Here is an 18,778-nt window from a genome sequence, read left to right on the forward strand (position 1 = left end):
GTCCGCGCGAAGGCTTGTGGGATACGGATAGTAATTACAGACAAGGTAGCCGTTGTTGTGGCTCAATGGCGGCTGTGGTCTTGTGAAGTGTGTAACGTAAGGAACCTTCCAGAAACGTGGATAGTTGGCGGAAAGAATAAGAAAATCGATCATCTGACGCGGCGTTCAACGACGCACTGTATATTTTTTGTTTGTATTTTAATGTGTTGGAGTAGGGCGGTGAAAGAAAATGAATAGCACCACGAACGTAATCCAAGTGACGAACGTGTCTCCCAGCACAACCTCCGAGCAGATGAGGACACTCTTCGGATTCTTGGGAAAAATTGATGAGCTAAAATTGTTTCCACCAGAGTAAGTGAAGCGTAAGAAAACACACGTATAAAATAGAAAGTGTACAGTTATTTGAAGAGTGCCTTTACTTCTTAATTTTGTGCTATCGTGAGAGGAGGAAGTATTGTTTGATGTTTCGCGGCCGAGGAAGGATATGCGCGGAGTGTAGGCCGTCCGGCCTACTCGCGGTGCAGCCGCCCGGTTTCTAACTACAGTCATGGCTCCGTGCGCTCCCGCCCGACATGATGTGCAGCTGCTAAGTCAGCAATCAAAAGCGAGGGAGAAATTGAGCATCATATACTTGATTTCTTTAAGGGAGAGTTTGCCGGTGTTGGTCGCTGGGTTGAGTACCTAGCGTAATTAAAAAAAAAAGAAAAGCATTATGATTCTGTTATCGTGTTTAATCCCGTCTCGAAATTATGCGACGTATGTAGTCGGCGAATTTCTTTTGAGAAGCTCAAGTCATGGAACCGTTATTTTTGCACTGGGAAAATACAAATTGAGTGGGTTGTACAGTGTAATGCAAACTGTGCTCAACCCGTTTGTTTTAAAAGCGACGTGGATTATACTGATGACTAAATTAGACTGTGGTTATGGAGAGAAAAGTCTGTGGGGGAAGCAAGGGAGAGAAAAAGTTATTAACTTATGTGTTCTGTGCTTTTGCTGTTTTTCACCTGTCGAATAACAGCTGGCTGCACCACATAGCAACTGCAGTTAAAGGTAGGAGGCTCAAGACATCATCTTGGTGCTTTTATGGCTAAAACGTGACAGCTGGCATATTGAAAATTGATCTCCTCCAACGCTATCCAATCAGTATGACTTTAAAACAATGGAAAACAGAATTAAAAGTAGAGCATGAACAGTGAAATGCATTAATATACAGAGCGTGGTACATTTTGGACTCTGAAATACAGTCGGCCTAGGTTAAAGCCTGTGTTCCTAAAAGTTATAGACAAAGATCTGATTTGGCCTAAGGAAGGATAAGAATATATCGGCATCTGTTAAGATTTCCAAACTGGTCTGTTTTTCTTGCACAACCAATTTGTATTTTTTTCCAGTGAGTCTCCCTTGCCAGTGACTTCACGTGTCTGTTTTGTAAAGTTCCATGACTCTGACTCGGTGGGAGTGTCTCAGCATTTGACAAATACAGTCTTCGTGGACCGGGCCTTGATTGTCGTCCCTTATGCTGAAGGTTTGTGCTTTGTTTCTTCTCTTGTTTGTCACGGTTATGAATGATACCCCCTGTAATGTTGGCATCACAGAAAAGATGTGATACTGAATATCGCAGATCCTTGGTATACTGTTGAAAATAAACTATAGGGCAATGTATTGCACAAATCTATGCTGCAATTCTCTTAGTTTGCAAAAATCATTTGTACAGAGTCTTTGTGTTGAAGATTCATAGAAAGAAATGAGCATTTTAAGGTTGTTGCATGTGCCCTTTTGTCTAACAAAGCACCTGAAGGTGTGTAAGGATTTAGAGCTTCCTGCGTTAATATCAGGAAATACCTTTGGATTTTCATGGCACCTGGTCATTTCTGCTGAGTGAAGCTGTGGTGAGAATTCCATGCAGTATACCAAGGTCTGAGTGAAACTGGGTTTGCTTGGAAGAGAATCGTGAGAAGCTAAAAGAGCAGCAACGCGGTAGGACAAGAATTAGCTTTCATGTGTAACCATGCTTTTCCCCGTTTAGTTTATCACTATTAAACTTTTCTCTCTGTTATTTGTGTGTGTGATTTTTGTAGTGGAGAAGGCAATTGCAGAGCCCCCTCCTTGATGCCTGAAAGTGGTCCTCTGCAGCGAACAGGGGAATGTAGACAATTACAAAAGGCCAGCAAGCATTCAAGCCCCCCTCTGTTTTCCTGGTGTAAACACTTAACTCTCTTCTTTCTTGTTTTCTTTGTGTTTTAGGGCTTTTTAATCAAAAGGAGGATTTATAGAAAGTCATCACTCTTATAACTGTGCAATGAGATTTAAAGCAAATACTGGCTAAGACCTAGTGTTCAAAGCAAAATCTCTTGACTGTAATTTTAAATATCAGTGGTTTCTAGACAGGCTTATAAGGTTTATTATATACATGTTTAATAGCATATTATTATTCTAGTAATTCTAAAAGCATCAGTGTTTTTTAAAGTAAAAGATACTTTAATTTCGCTAATACATTTTTAGTCCCATTGAAATATTTGATAGATTTTGGAGAAGCATGGTAAGATCAATTTTAGTACATAAAAACATGCAGAGCGCTTTGCATGTTTTGCGGTTAGTGTTACTTGTCAGAGGTTAGCAACTTTTTTTCCTTCCTTTAACATTTTTCTCTTTCATTCACCTTTTCATTGTTGGCAGCACCCAGATTAGTAAATATGGTGATGATTCACGTGATTAACTGACTCTGGGCTCTTCCTAGATGTGCACTCAAAATGGAAACTGAGTTGCACATTGGCTGAAATTGAAGTTCTCTGCATTACATATGCATTTTTTCCCCAGAGAGCGTACAAGTGAATTTTTACCTAAGAAACGCGTAAGACACAACACATTTGCAGTATATTTGCTGTGTAATATTTTGATAAAAATCCACTCCACATAGCACAGAAAGAAGGGTTCAGTACCTTTTTTTAACAGTGGCTTTTCTTTTTTTGTTGTTGTGTTTTACAGTTCTTTTTCCTGGTTCAGCCAATCCTATTTACCAGGCCCTGCTGAAAATACCACCCAACAGTTTTGTCTTCTGCAGCTAATCCAGTTTCTCAAGTGCCCTTTATATGTTGTGTGTTTTTGTTGAGATAGTATTTACTAAAGCTAAATAGTCACCAGTTTATGAACAGCCTTGGACCATCTCACAGGGTTTCACTGTTCTGGGGGCATTGGGCACTTAATATTAAAGCAGGGCTTTTGCTGGCAGTAAACCTTAACTTTTTGAGATCATCCAGTTTTCCAAGCAGGCAGATGGAACTTAAAAGCCTCATGTTGTCTGTATTGCATTTGATCACTTTTTGCCACAAGTAGTCGGCTTACGTTTTCTAAGGTGGCTTAACTTCTCTCCTAGCTACCGTGTTACTAAAACAGGTAAGGAAATAGTAGGCCATTTGGCATTTCTAGGAGTCTGGAACAGCATAGATGTAACCAGCAAAAGCCCAGAGAGACGATTCTTTAAAATAAATCTGTTTTAATGTTAAATGTATTTTTTCGCCTGTTTATGGTAAGTTATACAATTCATAATAAACTGTACCATGCTGTTGACCCCAAAAATCATAAACTCTTGTTTTGTGTATCTTGATTTTTCTGTGTGCTTTATAGCGAAGCAGCCGACGCGAGTCGCTTGTTCATAAAACATCTTATGAAACTTGAGAGCACACCCCACGGGAGAACCGACTGTGCTTGCTAACGTTTGGTTCATGACTTAAAAAACAAGTACAGGTGATAAAATCTTGGCAGTGTTAACCACAGTAGTGTGTATTGTGATATTTAATTTTCTATTAGTATCCTGCGCTAATGAGTAGAGTGAGGGGACATATGTCAACGATGAAGAGCTGAAAAATAATTTATCTATAGTGCAAATGTATAGTTCAAGACTCAGTAGTTTCAAAATCTAAGGAGCTGGCTTGAACGAGTCTTCTTTTTTTGGGTGTTTGTGTTTTTTACTGTTGGAGAGCACTTATTAATGCTGCTTTGTTTTTCTGCAGGAGTAATTCCTGATGAGAGTAAAGCTTTGTCTTTGTTGGCGCCAGCGAATGCTGTTGCAGGGCTGCTGCCTGGGGGAGGTCTTCTCCCAACTCCAAATCCCCTTGCATCGGTATGGTTTTTAAATTCTCAAAATTTTAAGATGTTCTAGTGCCTCTATTCTGACGGGCATTGTTCATACTACCGAAATGTTTCGTATTGTAGCACCACGTGACCACCCTCTGTCTTGTGCGGACAGGCCTCAAAAATGAGTCTTTGTTAAAAATGTACCTTCTAAATAGTGTTACTGGCATTACTCTGATTTATCTGTTGCTAGCATCTTAGGAATGTGTGCATTCAATCTTGACTCATAAATGATTTGTAAATTTTAGTGGTATCTATTGAAGAAAAGTTTTTTTAAATGCAAGTATTCCACCTATGGAAGGATGCTGTGCATTGAAAGTGGAAAACATTACTTCTCAGAGCTCCATCTGAAATGAGATTGGATTACAGGTTTAATTTGGCCATTTAAAGTGTTTTTTTTTTAATTTGATTCAGATCTGACTTAACTGCTAAAAGTTGTTCAATATTCATAAGTGTGCTGGTTCTTGAAAGGCTTTGGAAACCTACTTAAGGAAGAGTCTACTTGATTTATTTCTGTCATAGGGAGTCATGTGAGCATGGGAGGAGATGTGTGAACAATTCACAGTGAGAAATTTAAAAATACAGCTTGTGATGCAGAGTAATGACAAAAGTGATGTGTAAATATGTAAAATCCTGAAAGTGTCAGAAGTGACAAATTCTTAGGTTTTGTTTAATGTATATTTGTCAGATTGGAGCTGTTCCTTTGGCTGCCCTTGGAGCACCCACTATTGACCCTACTCTGGCTGCACTGGGTTTGCCAGGATCCAACATGAACTCTCAGGTTTGCAAAGCACCCGTTACTGTGGTATTCAGTTTTAAAATTCTGAACATTTATTTTATAATTTCTGAACATTTGAATTAAGTTGATTCAATTTTTGTTTTGCAGTCTCTGGCTGCAGATCAAATTCTGAAGCTCATGACCACTGTGGACCCAAAGTAAGTACTTTTTATTAGAATTATTTGTAAGGTTAAGGTTTTAGAGCAAATATAAAGGGTAGATTTAAATGGGATAAAGTCTTCTTACTGAGGTGGCGTCTCGAACTGAAGCCGATCCATTGCCTCACCCTTTAGCCTCCTCCATTGCATCTTGTATCTCCAGTCGTCTACATCAATTGCCTTTCCGGCATCTTCTTTCACTGAGTCAAGCCATCTTACTCTAGGTCTTCCTCGTGACCTCTTTCCCTCAATATTCTCTTCTACTACTTCTTTTATTAGATCTTGATCTCTTCTCATTACATGGTCATACCACTCCAGTCTTCTTCCTTTGACAGTATCAACAATATCAGTGTCCTTATAAAGCTCTCTTAATTCTGTTTCTCCTTCTCCATTCTCCATTTTCTTTCGCTGGTCCAAAAATCGGTCTTAAGACAGTTTTCAAAACCCATGAGTTTACTCTCCATCTTTTCAGTGAGTCCAAAGCTCTGCACCATACAGTACTAATGGATTGTCTATGAATTGACTCTCCTCCCCCCTACAGTATTTCAGTATGTATGCTATTAATTCCAGGGGCCTTCCCTTTCTTCATCTTCTTGATCACTACCACTTCCAAGTTTGGATCATCCACTTAAGACTGTACATCCCGAGTCCTCTGTTCTTCTCGTGTGCTGTTGGGGATCTTGTCACTATTCAACTATTCCTTGAAATATCTCATGGTTCGGTAGAATTCTCTTGTTGTTTTTGGACCTGTTCTATTTTGCTTTCAATATATTTCCTTTTCTCTCTCCCAATGAGCCTTTTGGTTTCTTAACAAATCTATTCATATTCTTTGCAAGGTTTTCAGTAATTTTTGTCTGCAAGCCATTTCCTTCTTATAGTTTTCCTCTTTTTGATTTCTTTGCACTCTTTATTGAACCAGTGCCTTCTTCCCTTTGCTCTGTCCCTTTCAGGTTTCAGAACCTCCTCCATTGTTTCCACCAGGCTGTCCTTAATTACTTTAATCCTTACTTTTATCCTTCAACAAATTTGTCTACTCGAAAGTTACCTTCCTTTTTGCTCTTCTTGCAACATCATATCCTCTGACGAATCTTGACAAATACTTAGAAGTGATCCGATTAAACTTCTGACATCTTCCCCTTTACTTCCGTGTCTTGCATCGACTAAGACATGATCAATTTGGTTATGTGTTACCTGGTCTGGGGAGCACCAAGTCATCTTATGGATGTTCTTGTGTGGGGAAATATCTATTTTGCATCAGCAAAGTACATAAGTTTATTCCATTTTCGTTTGATGTGTCATGCAGACTATGTAACCCTTTGTATGGTTTCCATACTAGTTCCCTGCCTAACTTGGCATTAGCATCTCCCAGAAAACGTTTTTTCATTCAATTGTATCCCCTCATATATCGTTTCTAATATCTCGTATAAGATGCCCTTCACTTCTTCATCTTTGTCTTCTGTGGCTGCATGATAGGAGACTATAGGCAGGTTGTTGTATCTTCCTTTTAATCTTATCAGGCATAATCTCTCATCTGTGGCCATCTCTACCTCTTATCTTAAAATGTTACCTCCGGTTAGAAACGGAAGTGCCTACTCCAAACCCCACTGAATAAGTATGTGAAATATCTGTCTTTGTGTGATCCTTCTCTTGGCCACCTCATTTCTTGCAAGGCCGCAATGTCTAGCTTGTATCTTTTTAATTCCTCATACAGGATCCTGACTTTACCCAGTGTGTAAAGTAATCTTTCCATGTATCACATAGTATTCCCTTCTTCCAGAATCTCTTTATTTTTGTAATCTGAGGCTTATCGTAACATGGTGTTTTACGATATAGGGGTGTTAACCCTATGATCAACCTCCAACCTGGAGGACCAGGGTACCACTCTTTGTCTGACCCATCGCTAAAGACCCGTCTGGCTTGGGTGTTCCTGCCGGCATAGCTCAATTAGATCCTTTAAACACGCAAGCCTCCTCACCATGACAAGGTGATGATAACTTCGAGGAGGTAAAAAAAAAAATCTTCAGGTTTTCAAAATATCTAGAAAAGGTTGCGTTTCATACAAGTCAAGTGTTAAATGGAAGTGAAAGTATTCATGCAAACAACTTTTATGTTTTGTTTCATACTGCTGATGCTCCATGGATTTTTACTGAAATATTATGTACTTTTTGCAGGTTGAATCATGTGGCTGCAGGACTGAATCTGAATCCTGCTCTAAAGGCTGATGCCTCCAGTAAAGAGATAGAAGAAGCAATGAAGCGGGTCAGAGAAGCGCAGTCATTGATCTCTGCTGCTATTGAGCCTGGGAGTAAGCACCTTTGTTTCTGTACCATACACGGGGCAAGCAAGGATGTGTTCTGAGGGTTTTTTTTATAAGACTACAGTGATAAGTAATCTATACTTGCTTTGTGCCCAGTGTATACAATTGTATGAAAAGTTTTATTGAAGTTTAAAAGGCCAGCATTACACATGTTGATCAGAAATCTCTGTTTCAGGTAAAAAGGAAGAGAAAAGGAAGCATTCAAGGTCTAGGTCCAGATCACGACGACGAAGATCCAGATCCCGCTCCAGGCATAGGTACGGTTAAAAAACATGAATTTTGCTGAAATTTGATTTATCTGCTGCGTTAGTTAAAGAGCTGTTTCTATAAAGCTTTTATTAATAGGTAAGGTGAAACAAAATTAGAAAATGTTTGTTTTTTTGTTTCCACACAAAATATATTAAGAGCTTTAATGACTAGAAAATGAAGTCCTCAGCATAGATTACAGGAACATTGTTTTATCCTACACATAAAATTGACATTTCTCACAACTAACGATATTGAGGTGAGGGCATTAGTAGTTGGAGTCCCATTTTTCTTAAAAGGGTATTATTTTGCTAAATAGACGTTCAAAGAGCAGATCAAGACGGAGGACACGGTCAAAATCAAGAAGCAGGAGAAGATCTAAAAGTCCTCGGAGAAGGAGGTCACATTCTAGAGATAGGAGTCGACGTTCCAGGAGCAAATCCAGGTATGTTTTGTTGTTAGAATTTTGTCATTTGTAACTTTTGGATCAGATATGTTTTTCCTAGTAGTATACATTATGGTAGGTCATTTAGTAATTAGTTTTTTATTGTTAAATAGAAACAACTTTCTGCCCTACAATTTCTTCACTTAAGTAGAAATTTTGTAGCAGGGTAAAGTAATTTAGCTTATTTTGAAAAAAAATAATTTATGAATACTTACAGGGAAAGGAAAAAGGAAGAGAAAGAGAAAAAACGTTCTAAAACACCTCCGAAGAGCTACAGCACCACCAGAAGGTCCAGAAGCATCAGCAGGTATGTGGTTGAAAAGTTCTGTCTTTTTGCTTCCAGTCTCCTGTTTGCTACGTGGGTCTCTACAGAAAATAACTAGTCTTTTTGCTATGGACAGGAGGCGCAGACGAAGTCGCAGTGCTACCCGCTCCCCAAAAAAGTCTAGGTCACCCAAGAGAAAACTTTCTAGGTCTCCGTCTCCCAGGAGGTGGGTATCGTATTATAGTCACTTTTTCTAGAATGATACTTTGTAGTTACCAAGTTTTTCCAGTCACACTATCAAGACATTGGTGGAAAGTTAGATATGTCCCCAGCTACAGCTGTGTGGCAGTCTGGTGCACTGAAATATAAGGTGTTATAAGTTCAAGAAAAGATTTAATATCTGAGTATAAACTTTATTTCCGGAGTTTCTGTGTTCAAAACTTGTTTGCACAAAAAAATGAGGATAGTTTTTCCTTGTTTCCAAATGATCAGTATTGAGAATGTGTGATTCTATATACATATTTCTACACCTGTAAAATAACTTCCAGAAAATAAAATAATGTATATCTTTGATTTCTAGGCATAAGAAGGAAAAAAAGAAGGATAAGGACAGGGAACGGGAGAAAGACCGTGACAGAGAAAGGGAGAAAGACAAAGATAAAAGCAGAGATGAAAGAGAACGGTCAACCAGTAAGAAGAAGAAAAGCAAAGACAAGGAAAAAGAAAAGGAGAAGAAATCTGACACTGAGAAAGGTGATGTTAAGGTATGTGCCTTTTAAATCTAGAGGAATATATTTTTTAAGATTTACTTAATAGCAGTAGTACTGTTCAGTTTATACCTGTACTGATGCAGCAATGTTTGATCTACCTTGAATATTTGTAGGATAAAATAAACATTTTATATCAGGACTGGATATTGTTTTGTTAGGATGTCTATCTTGATGTATTGTTTTAACCAGAAGTTTATTTGATCATTTTAAGAGACCATTATTTCTGCAGACCATTTAGTTGATTAATGAAGGTTAATGTATAATTGTTTAATCAACACAGCGCTCTAAACGGGAACTGTTGCAGGCAGAGATGACTAATAAGGGAGAAGTGAAAGAGGTATGATGGGTTTTTATTCTTTTATAATGTTGAATCACGTGGTCTGCAGAAATATTGATAGATTATTATAGAATTCTGCAGTACTGAATAGAATAGGTTGTGGAATGAGTTTAGCTTCACATATCTAAAGTAGTTTTTCTTAAAGAGAAGTTGAAATGACTGAAAAGTATTGTTAAAATATTATTTAACTTAATTGCTTATAAAACATTAAATTGATCTTAATAGAGTTGTTTGAGATACATAGGATTTATTGTAAATATATTTAATGTCAGTCCTTGTCCTTAATCAGGTAACCAGAGATTATGATGAGGAGGAACAAGGCTATGACAGTGAAAAAGACAAGAAAGAAGACAAGAAAGATGCAGTTTCCTCTTCCCCAAAGGCTAAGGAGTCTTCAGCTGAGAAACCTGCAGGGGAAACTGGAAAAGAGTCCAAAGTTAATGGCGATGATCACCATGAAGAAGATATGGACATGAGTGACTAAGGGTTCTGAAAAATAATCAGCTGGTGGACTGTAGTCATACCATGCAGACATGGATCAGTACCATTCCTTACACTTTTTTGTTTTTCCTTTTGAAAAGTAGCAAGAAATAAACTTGTTACCTGTAGAAAGCCAGTTGGTGAATAGTAGTCTTAAATCTAAAATGTACAGTTTTTATTTTTAAAACATCTTTCAGGACCTTCCAGAGTAAATATGGTTGAGTTATTTTCAGTAGATGGAATGAAGTGTGCATGTTGTGAGGATTATGTAAAGGATTTTTTTTGCTGTTTTTTCCTAAATTGTATTTCTAAAAAATAAACCACAAAACCAGACAAAATAACTTTAATAGAGCCATGGTTAAAAATGTAAGTGATGAAATTTTAATGATTTTTCCTCTGTGAAATTTTTTGAGAGGTGAAAAAAGCAACATCAGTCAAGGGATTACTGCACATTTTCTGCTTTGTGCTTACAGGGCTTGTATACAATATTAATTATAGTGAGATCAGTTTTTCCATCTCAGGAGCTGATTTACACTTGATTCTTGTTTTTGGAATGTAAAGAACTTTAATATTTTAAAACCAACTTCAGGCAGGTGGGTATGCAAGCATTTAATGTTACGTAGTCATGAGTTTTTTTTAATCTATTACATTGAGCCTTATTACAGTAGTTTAGCTTGGCTGTCCATTTTCATGTTGTTCTTGGCTCCTTATAACTGAAAGCATTACTTCTTTTCATTTTCTTCTCTGCATAGTTTGCTTTTTTTACTGTGCTTCACTGTTAGTTGATGCACAGATCTAATGTTTTTTGTGGTCCTGTGGAGATTTTCTCCCCAGGCATCAAATGCAAACATTTAAACATGTCATTTAGATTCTGCTTTGTGTCACTGTACAGTTTTCAACGTGTTTTACCAGTGGATCTTTGATAATAAAACCCATTCAAAAGTACTTTGCGTTCTTGAGTGTTTTTAGTGACTGCCTGAAAACCTCTTGACAACAATGCTATTGTACAGGTGTTTTGTAATTTTTTCACCTATAGAAATAAACTGCTTATGGAAGAAAATTTAGGCATGTGCCGCATGTTAAGTTAGGGAACAAAGTAGTAAAGAAACCATGATTAAAATATTAAAATTGTGATCAATACACATGTATGAAACTGGTTAAAAGAAGTGGCAAAGGTTTATCTTGATAGAAACAATCGCTTAAAGGGGAACTGCAGTCCCAGTTTCTCAGACTGGTTATTAAATTTGAACTAAAAATCATTTCTCAAAATGGCGACAGAGTGGCGATGTGTTGTGTGTTGCTTGTCGTCTTTATGTCTTTTTCATATTATGGGTTTTTTGTAGCCAGTCGTTCTTAGCAATTATTTACAGTTGTGAGAAAGGTTGAGCCTTTTGGAATTATCTGGATTTCTGCATGAATTGCTCCTAAAATGTGATCTGATCTTCATCCAGGTTTGAGTCTGACCTTCCCTGTTGTATAAAAAAACCACACAATTTAGGTTATGTGCTCTGCACAACAGAATTCTGTTGAAGTGCAGTATGGCCTGATCAAGAGATGTCAGAGGACCTCCGAAGAAGAATTGGAGAAGCTCATAAGATGAGAAAGGGTTACAAAAGGATTTCTAAAGACTGGAGCCTCCATCTGTCCACAGTCAAGCAGATTGTTCACAAATGGAAAAAATTCAGCACCGGCGCTACTCTCCCTAGGAGTGGGCGTCCTACAAAGATCGGTGCAAGGGTTAAGCTTTTCAAACTTGCATTTGACATTGAATGCACTGGCATTTTAACAGATACATCTAAAATTCATTGGGTATTCTTAACTTTTATCACATAGGTGCAAAAGTGGTGGTTTATTTGGACAGTGACCCCACAAACCAACAAAACAATTATATATAATGCAAACAAAAATAAAAATACCCCCAAAAATACAAAAACACTTCCTCCGACAGCTAAAAGTCAGGAGTCAGCTACCTCTCCCTTTCCCTACCGAGGAAGCCTCCTAAATAAGTACAGCATAGCCCTGCCCACCATCGGACCCTACCATTTATAATTTCCCGCCATAACAATCCATTCATTTTTTCAAACAATAGAATATACAGCATGTACCAATAAAACAAAGAATCACGAACAAACCATTTGACCCTTTTTAACATTGTGTAAAAACGGTACATCCTTTACAGGAAGACGTGCGCATGCGCCCCTCAGCGTTGACACTATAAAGTCAAGCTGAGAACAAAGTCCGGGTTTGGACACATGAGGTCGTCATAGCTGCAACTCAGCCTGCCCAGGACGTACACTGACTGACCGACAGACACACCAACAGACCGAGTGCTCTCTCACACAGCTAAGTACAAGAAAACAAAAAATATGACGTTATGCTTGAAAGTTTGTGTTTGTGTCCGATTTTCTACGATTTCTACGATGTTCTTGCGTGTATGGAATGGGAAACTGCTAGCCGAACCCCGAGTGTGCACCGTCGCGAGGTAGCTAGTTGACAGAAACATGCATGCACGAACGCGTGTTCACTTAAGTGGAATGACGTGTGTGGTGTATTGTCCACGGACGGTGACCGAGATCCCCCTGTTACAATGACTTTTTTCCTCCATTTATGGCTCTATACACTGAATTGCCCTAAATGGGAACGTTGTCTAAATTGTCCGAAAAGCAAAAGATTGGAAGAAAGTGGTTAAACTTTTCAAACGTTTGCTTTTGGCATTGAATGCACTGGCATTTAAATAGGTGTAGCTAAACTCTAGCTGACGCTTAACCTATTTAACCCTGATACCATGCTCATTGAGAGCACCATTCCACACAAAATTTCCAATAACATTGTACTAAAATTGATACATTTTGTTTGGTTTGGCAGCTGCTTAGTCGTTTCAGACTTATATTTTGATGCCCTGAGTTATATTTTCTGCTTAAATTTGAACCCTAACCTACCCAAACCCTTAGCTAGGGTTAGGGTTAGTATTATTAGAAAACAGAGGATGTTTGATGGCATGGCTTTGTTTTAGGACAGAAGTGAAATTTAGGAAAAGTGATATTTTAATGTTACCTTCACATTTTTTTCTTGTATACTGTATATGGCTCTATACAATACATTGCCCTAAATGGGAATGTTTTCTAAATTGCTCGACAAGCAAATGTTTGAAAGAAAGTGGTTAAACTTTTCAAACGGTTGCATTTGGCATTGAATGCACTGGCATTAAAATAGGTGTAGCTAAACTCTATATGAGCCTGGTCAGTACCTGGATGGGAGACCTTCTGGGAAAAACTAAGGTTGCTGCTGGAAGAGGTGTTAGTGGGGCCAGTGGGGGGCGCTCACCCTGCGGTCCATGTGGGTCCTAATGCCCCAGTATAGTGACGGGGACACTATACTGTAAACAGGCGCCGTCCTTCGGATGAGACGTAAAACCGAGGTCCTGACTCTCTGTGGTCATTAAAAATCCCAGGGCGCTTCTCGAAAAGAGTAGGGGTGTAACCCCGGTGTCCTGGCCAAATTTCCAATTGGCCCTTACCAATCATGGCCTCCTAATAATCCTCCTCTATGAATTGGCTACATTACTCTGCTCTCCTCCCCACTGGTGAGCGTTCTGGCGCACTATGGCTGCCGTCGCATCATCCAGGTGGATGCTGCACATTGGTGGTGGTGGAGGGGAGTCCCCATTACCTGTAAAGCGCTTTGAGTGGAGTGTCCAGAAAAGCGCTATATAAGTGTAAGCAATTATTAATTATTATTATTAACCTATTTAACCATGATACCATATTGATTTAGATCACCATTCCACACAAAATTTCCAATAACATTTTACTTGTCAAAAAATGAAATTGTATCATCAGTTGATACATTTTGTTTTGGTGTGGCAAGGCTGCTAAGTCTTTTCAGACTTATATTTCGATGCCCTGGGTTATATTTTCTGCTTAAATGAGTGTTAGGTTGCATTGAAGAAAATCTGAACCCTAACTACCCAAACCCTTAGCTAGGTTTAGTGTTAGTATTATTAGAAAACATAGAGGATGTTTGATGGCATGGCTGTGTTTTAGGACATAAGTGAAATTTAGGAAAAGTGATATTTTAATGTTCTCTGCACTTTTTTTCTTGCATATGTCTCTATACTGTATACTACATTGCCATACATGGGAATGTTGTCCAAATCCCCGAAAAGGAAAAGATTTGAAAGAATATGGTTAAATGTCTCAATCTGTTGCATTTGGCATTGTGTGCAGTGGTTTTTTAAGTTGTTGCTAAAATTTATTGGGTTTTCCAGAGTCTTAACCTATTTAACGCTGATACCATGCTCATGGAGAGTACCATTCCATATGAAATTTCCAATAACAGAATACTTGTCTGAAATTGTACCACAGTTGATACATTTTGTTTGGTGTGGCAAGGCTGCTAAGTCTTTTCAGACTAATATTTTGATGCCCTGGGTTATATTTTCTGTTTAAATGAGTGTTAGGTTGTATTGAAGAAAATCTAGGGTTAGGGTTAGTATTGTTAGAAAACATAGAGGATGTTTGATGGCATGGCTGTGTTTTAGGACAGAAGTGAAATTCTTTGAGAAATATTTGAACCCTAACCCTAACCTAGCAAAACCCGAAGGTAGGGTTAGGGTTTTATTCCCATTGAATGTAGACAGTTTTTGATGGCTTGGCTGTGTTTTAGGGCTGAAAGGATACTTAGGAATATAGTTCTTTCAATGTTTTCTAAACATTTTTTTCTGACCTATATGGCTGTATACAGTGCTTTGCCCCAAAAAGGAATGGTGTCTGAATTACCCTACAAGGTTCGAAAGAACCTGATTTAACTTTCAAGCTCTTGCCATGGGCTTTGAAATCTCAGACATACAGATACAGCCATTCAAAGTGCACTGCACAAACACGTACTGCAGGCATTTGGCTATGTCATAACGCGTCATACATGATTGGTTGGCCAGAATGACCGAAAGATTTAATCCGCTTAGTATTGAATATTTATATGAAATTTTACAACTAAAGGGAAATTTTAGTAGCTGAGCATAAAAAGAAGAGGAGCATAATGCATCTGAAGGTCAGAAACGATATTAATTTAGGAATATAAACATATTACTGTATGTAACCTGTACTGTATATGGCTGTTCTTGGTAGTTTAAACAAAGAATACACACCAGTCTTCCATTTCTCCCTAAAATATTAAGCATCAAAGTTTTATGAAACGGTCCCCAAATATGTGATTGCTGTATAGAATGAATTTTAATAAAAAACATTTTTTTAACATGAAAATTAAGATGCTTACATTCCTCCGCCTGAGAATATAGTCCCTCGTTGCTACGCAACGCAGAAACACAGCCACAAGTAACTAGCAAAGAGAGGACATTTGCTAGCCAATATGATAAGATTTAGCACATTTATTTGAACATTTGAACATCAATTTTACAAGCACTGAAAAACTGTCCAATCCCTAGTTAGTCAGGCATTTTCTTTTACTATAACAGACATAAAAACTCCCTTGCTTTTAACAGAGCGTTTCATAATTTCTAACAACGAAAATGATTTAAACTGCGACCCTTATCATTCAACCAGAGCTCAAAATATCACAAGGATCCTCAAGAGCACCTCAAAAGAAACGTGTATCAGATACATGAGAATCCAAGCTTTTTTATCTACGCTTTCTTATCTTCGCTAAGAAGTAGTCTTTAAAATTGATCACACAGTAAAAAGTTTAAATTCTGGGGTGTGTCTATACCAGAGATTATGGCACAGCTTCAGAATGGTAATTGGCTGACGCCATCGGACACCCCTCTGATTGTGGAAAAAAGACCTGCTGATCTGTTCTACATACCAGGAAGACAACAGAACATGTTTCTATTTGAAACATGTATTTTAAACGTTTAATTAAGAAGTAAAAACCTTACAACGTTCATAGATTTCTAAGCTGATCAGGAGGAACAAAAAAAGAAAAATCACCCGTGTTTCGTGAATAAAAAGTGGTTATTAACTATCGAAACCTGTTTATTTTTTTTAATTTAGATTAAGAGTTCTCGTCACCCTCATTTCCATTTAAATTACAAACCTGTGGTTAATAAAATGTCTTTATTGATTAACAATCTGACAATGCAACGTAAATCGTTATCTTTGTCTTCTGCATAAAAATGTTCATCTCTCTGTCCAGCAAATTAATAATAAACTTTATTTTATATAGCGCCTTTAAAGGTGGCTTCTCAAAGTGCTTTACAGGATAAAAACAAAAATAACTTTGGCGCTATAAACTTAAAGGTGCTATTTCTTATGGAATGTGTTTTCTTCTTTTTTTCAACATGGAATAAACCTATTACTTGATTCTTATGGAAGCCCGTTTCCGCCAGGGATTAAAAAAAAAACACACTTTTTCATTGACAAAAAATAACGCCTCACTCTCTTGTTTCAAGCACCATGTCTCTTCCCGTTAAAAAGAGGAGACACTTTACACTTTAACTCTTCAGTTCACAGTGAAATTTCACCAGAGCCCCTCACTAATAGTTTATGCTAAAACTTAACTTTCTTAACACGTGAAGTACTACTGTAAGCAAAAAAAAAAGGGTTTTTGGAGGGGGGGCAGTATTTCTTGCATTGTGAACATGTTCCAGTTAGTGTGTGATTAAGCATCCATGAAAAACCGGAGGTTTAAAAAAAGAGAATTAGCTCACTGATAGTTTTATGTGGAGGCTGTGAACATTTTCAAAAGTCGTGGTCTTCAAAATGCATTTGGTTTGAAGGCTTTCTGTGTTTTCCTTCCAAAGATATGGACAGAAGAATATTCGAGCGTGGTCAAATAAATGCAAGTGTTTTCGTAACTCGAGGAGGTTTCGTGAAAAAGCTACAGGCTTGCCAATTGTAATCATTTTATTTTTAAATACATTTTAGCAAAGTCATCTATACAAAAAAAGTTGCTTTTAATACCACTTGACAGCCGGCTGGCTGTGCTGAAAAATAGATAAAAACCAGTTTAACAACTCTTAAGCAAACTTGCGTTTTTGTTAACACAAGTTTATCAGTGAAAAGCCCACGGTGATTCTCAGAGCCCTTGTTAGTTTAGAGGCATGGAAATTCTGACAAAAATTGATTTAAAGACGATCTGTCAAAGTGCAGTGAAATACAATATTGTTGTTGTTATTGTTATTTTTATCTTGTAAAGCGCTTTGAGAAGCCACCTTTAAAGGCACTATATACAATAAAGTTCATGATTATTACTATTGTTAATTTGCTGGACAGAGAGGTGAACAATATTATGCAGAAGACAAAGGTAGCAATTTACGTTGCATTGTGCATTGTGATGCTGTAATACAGTTTAAAATAATTAAAAGTCTAAACAGTATCAACTTGAATTCTTATCTCTATTAATGTAACTATCAAGTGGTATTGAATAAATACAGCTTTTCAGTATAAATTACACTTTTCTAAAATGTATTTTTAAAAAAAACTCTCATCTTCTTTAAAACACAATATGCCAGAAAATGTGTTTGACGCATTAGCAGGTTAAAGCGATTCCATTGAGGAGCCGGGTGTGAGAATTGTTTCGTTCCTTGATTTTCTGATCTGCAAGGCCCTTTGGCTACAGTGAATGTGAATTCTGTCTGGCATTGCCAGATTTTGAAAAAATACAAGTATTTTAATCAAGATGGGGGCAAGGTAGTCTTAACTATGACATTCTCCCTTATAAAATTAACGTGAAACAAAATAAAAACTAAAAATAAGATACAATCTACAGACATTCATAACAGCGACTGTCAGAAGATAGGACTCAGCGACTCAGACACCCATTGAATGGAAAAGGGCACTTTGATTTTCTGTACAGCTGGTAAAGCACCCAGAAAAACGCAAAAGTGTTTTTAATAAAATGCTTTTATTCATTCATAATCTGACTCACATAACTCACATTCCAGAATGCCCTCTACCCTGCTCAACAATCCTAGGAAGAACACGAAACAGCCTGTTAATAAAATTGTTGCAATTTTGTTCTGTCAAACAAATTAAGTCATTATAATTGACTTATATATTTACGCATACGCGTTAAATATATTTAGCTGAAAAGCTGTACAATGCAAGAAATACTGCCCCCCTCCAAAACCCCCCTTTTTTTGCTTACAGTAGTACTTCTCGCGTTAAGAAAGTTAGGCGTTAGCATAAACTATTAGTAAGAGGCTCTGGTGAAATTTCTCTGTGAACTGAAGAGTAAAAGTGTAAAGTGTCTCCTCTTTTTAACGGGAAGAGACATGGTGCTTTAAACGAGAGTGTGGCCTCATGTAGGTTATTGCTGGGAAGAGAGGGAGAGAGTTACATACTGTGGGTGATTGCATAAGCAAAACAAGTGCAGCTGATAAGTATCTTCTACTGCAGCTACAGTATGCCTACTAAACACCCTGCATGCTTCAGTTCTGTACCAAGTGCAACACTTTTTGACAGAGAAAGGCCACCAGGTGCTGCTATAACAGACATGCACTAGCTTTTAATAAGGCAAAAAAATAACTATTCTATGACACCTAATGTTATAGAGGACTACAGCCTTACTTTTTAATAGAATGGTTCCCAAAAACACAGGACCCTTCAATTGGGTGAACAACAATAGTATCAATGGCAATGAAAGGACAGAGTATTCAAACCCACCGTGTTTGTTTTCTACAGCAAATATATACATACAGAGAAAATGTTGGATATATTATGCAGTAGTCTTCTCTTTCACTTGGCATTTCAACTAAAATAAAATGCATTCACTACAAAAGGGATAATGTACATTTCCTTTTGTGAATGAAAAGACTGTAGGATAAAGACTTCACAATAGAAGAAAATGAGAAATGTACATCATAAGAGCAAGTAAATATCTCTGCACTCTACTAAAG

The 18,778-nt window shown here is 37.6% G+C and overlaps 1 protein-coding gene and 1 long non-coding RNA gene across 3 annotated transcripts; both read left to right on the top strand.

Annotated features, from left to right (window-relative positions):
* Positions 1 to 28: 28 nt before the first annotated feature.
* Positions 29 to 10,869, top strand: srsf11 (serine and arginine rich splicing factor 11). 2 transcript variants are annotated; one of them, XM_088599046.1, is made up of 13 exons: positions 30 to 351; positions 1,389 to 1,522; positions 4,008 to 4,117; positions 4,817 to 4,909; positions 5,015 to 5,064; positions 7,236 to 7,369; positions 7,557 to 7,638; positions 7,947 to 8,072; positions 8,290 to 8,379; positions 8,474 to 8,563; positions 8,918 to 9,101; positions 9,388 to 9,444; positions 9,734 to 10,869. In XM_088599046.1, the coding sequence occupies exons 1-13, from the start codon at positions 230 to 232 to the stop codon at positions 9,926 to 9,928; spliced, it is 1,467 nt and encodes a 488-aa protein (XP_088455172.1). In that variant the 5' UTR covers positions 30 to 229; the 3' UTR covers positions 9,929 to 10,869. The 2 variants fall into 2 exon arrangements, with proteins under 2 accessions (XP_088455173.1, XP_088455172.1); XM_088599047.1 differs by lacking the exon at positions 9,388 to 9,444 and having other exon boundaries at positions 29 to 351.
* On the top strand, positions 5,071 to 6,834 carry LOC148652357 (uncharacterized). The gene is made up of 2 exons (XR_015925302.1): positions 5,071 to 6,697; positions 6,735 to 6,834. It is a non-coding gene; the product is annotated as an uncharacterized LOC148652357 (long non-coding RNA).
* Positions 10,870 to 18,778: the final 7,909 nt, after the last annotated feature.

Source organism: Lepisosteus platostomus, chromosome 11 (genome assembly GCF_059453375.1).
Source record: "Lepisosteus platostomus isolate fLepPlt1 chromosome 11, fLepPlt1.hap1, whole genome shotgun sequence".
Lineage (NCBI taxonomy): Eukaryota > Metazoa > Chordata > Actinopteri > Semionotiformes > Lepisosteidae > Lepisosteus > Lepisosteus platostomus.

Excerpts from the sequence above, each read along its gene's own strand:
- srsf11 (XM_088599046.1), top strand. The coding sequence starts at position 230 with ATGAATAGCACCACGAACGTAATCCAAGTGACGAACGTGTCTCCCAGC. Across the intron at positions 4,910-5,014 it reads GATCCAACATGAACTCTCAG|TCTCTGGCTGCAGATCAAAT; the intron begins GTTTGCAAAGCA and ends TTTGTTTTGCAG. Across the intron at positions 9,102-9,387 it reads CTGAGAAAGGTGATGTTAAG|CGCTCTAAACGGGAACTGTT; the intron begins GTATGTGCCTTT and ends TAATCAACACAG.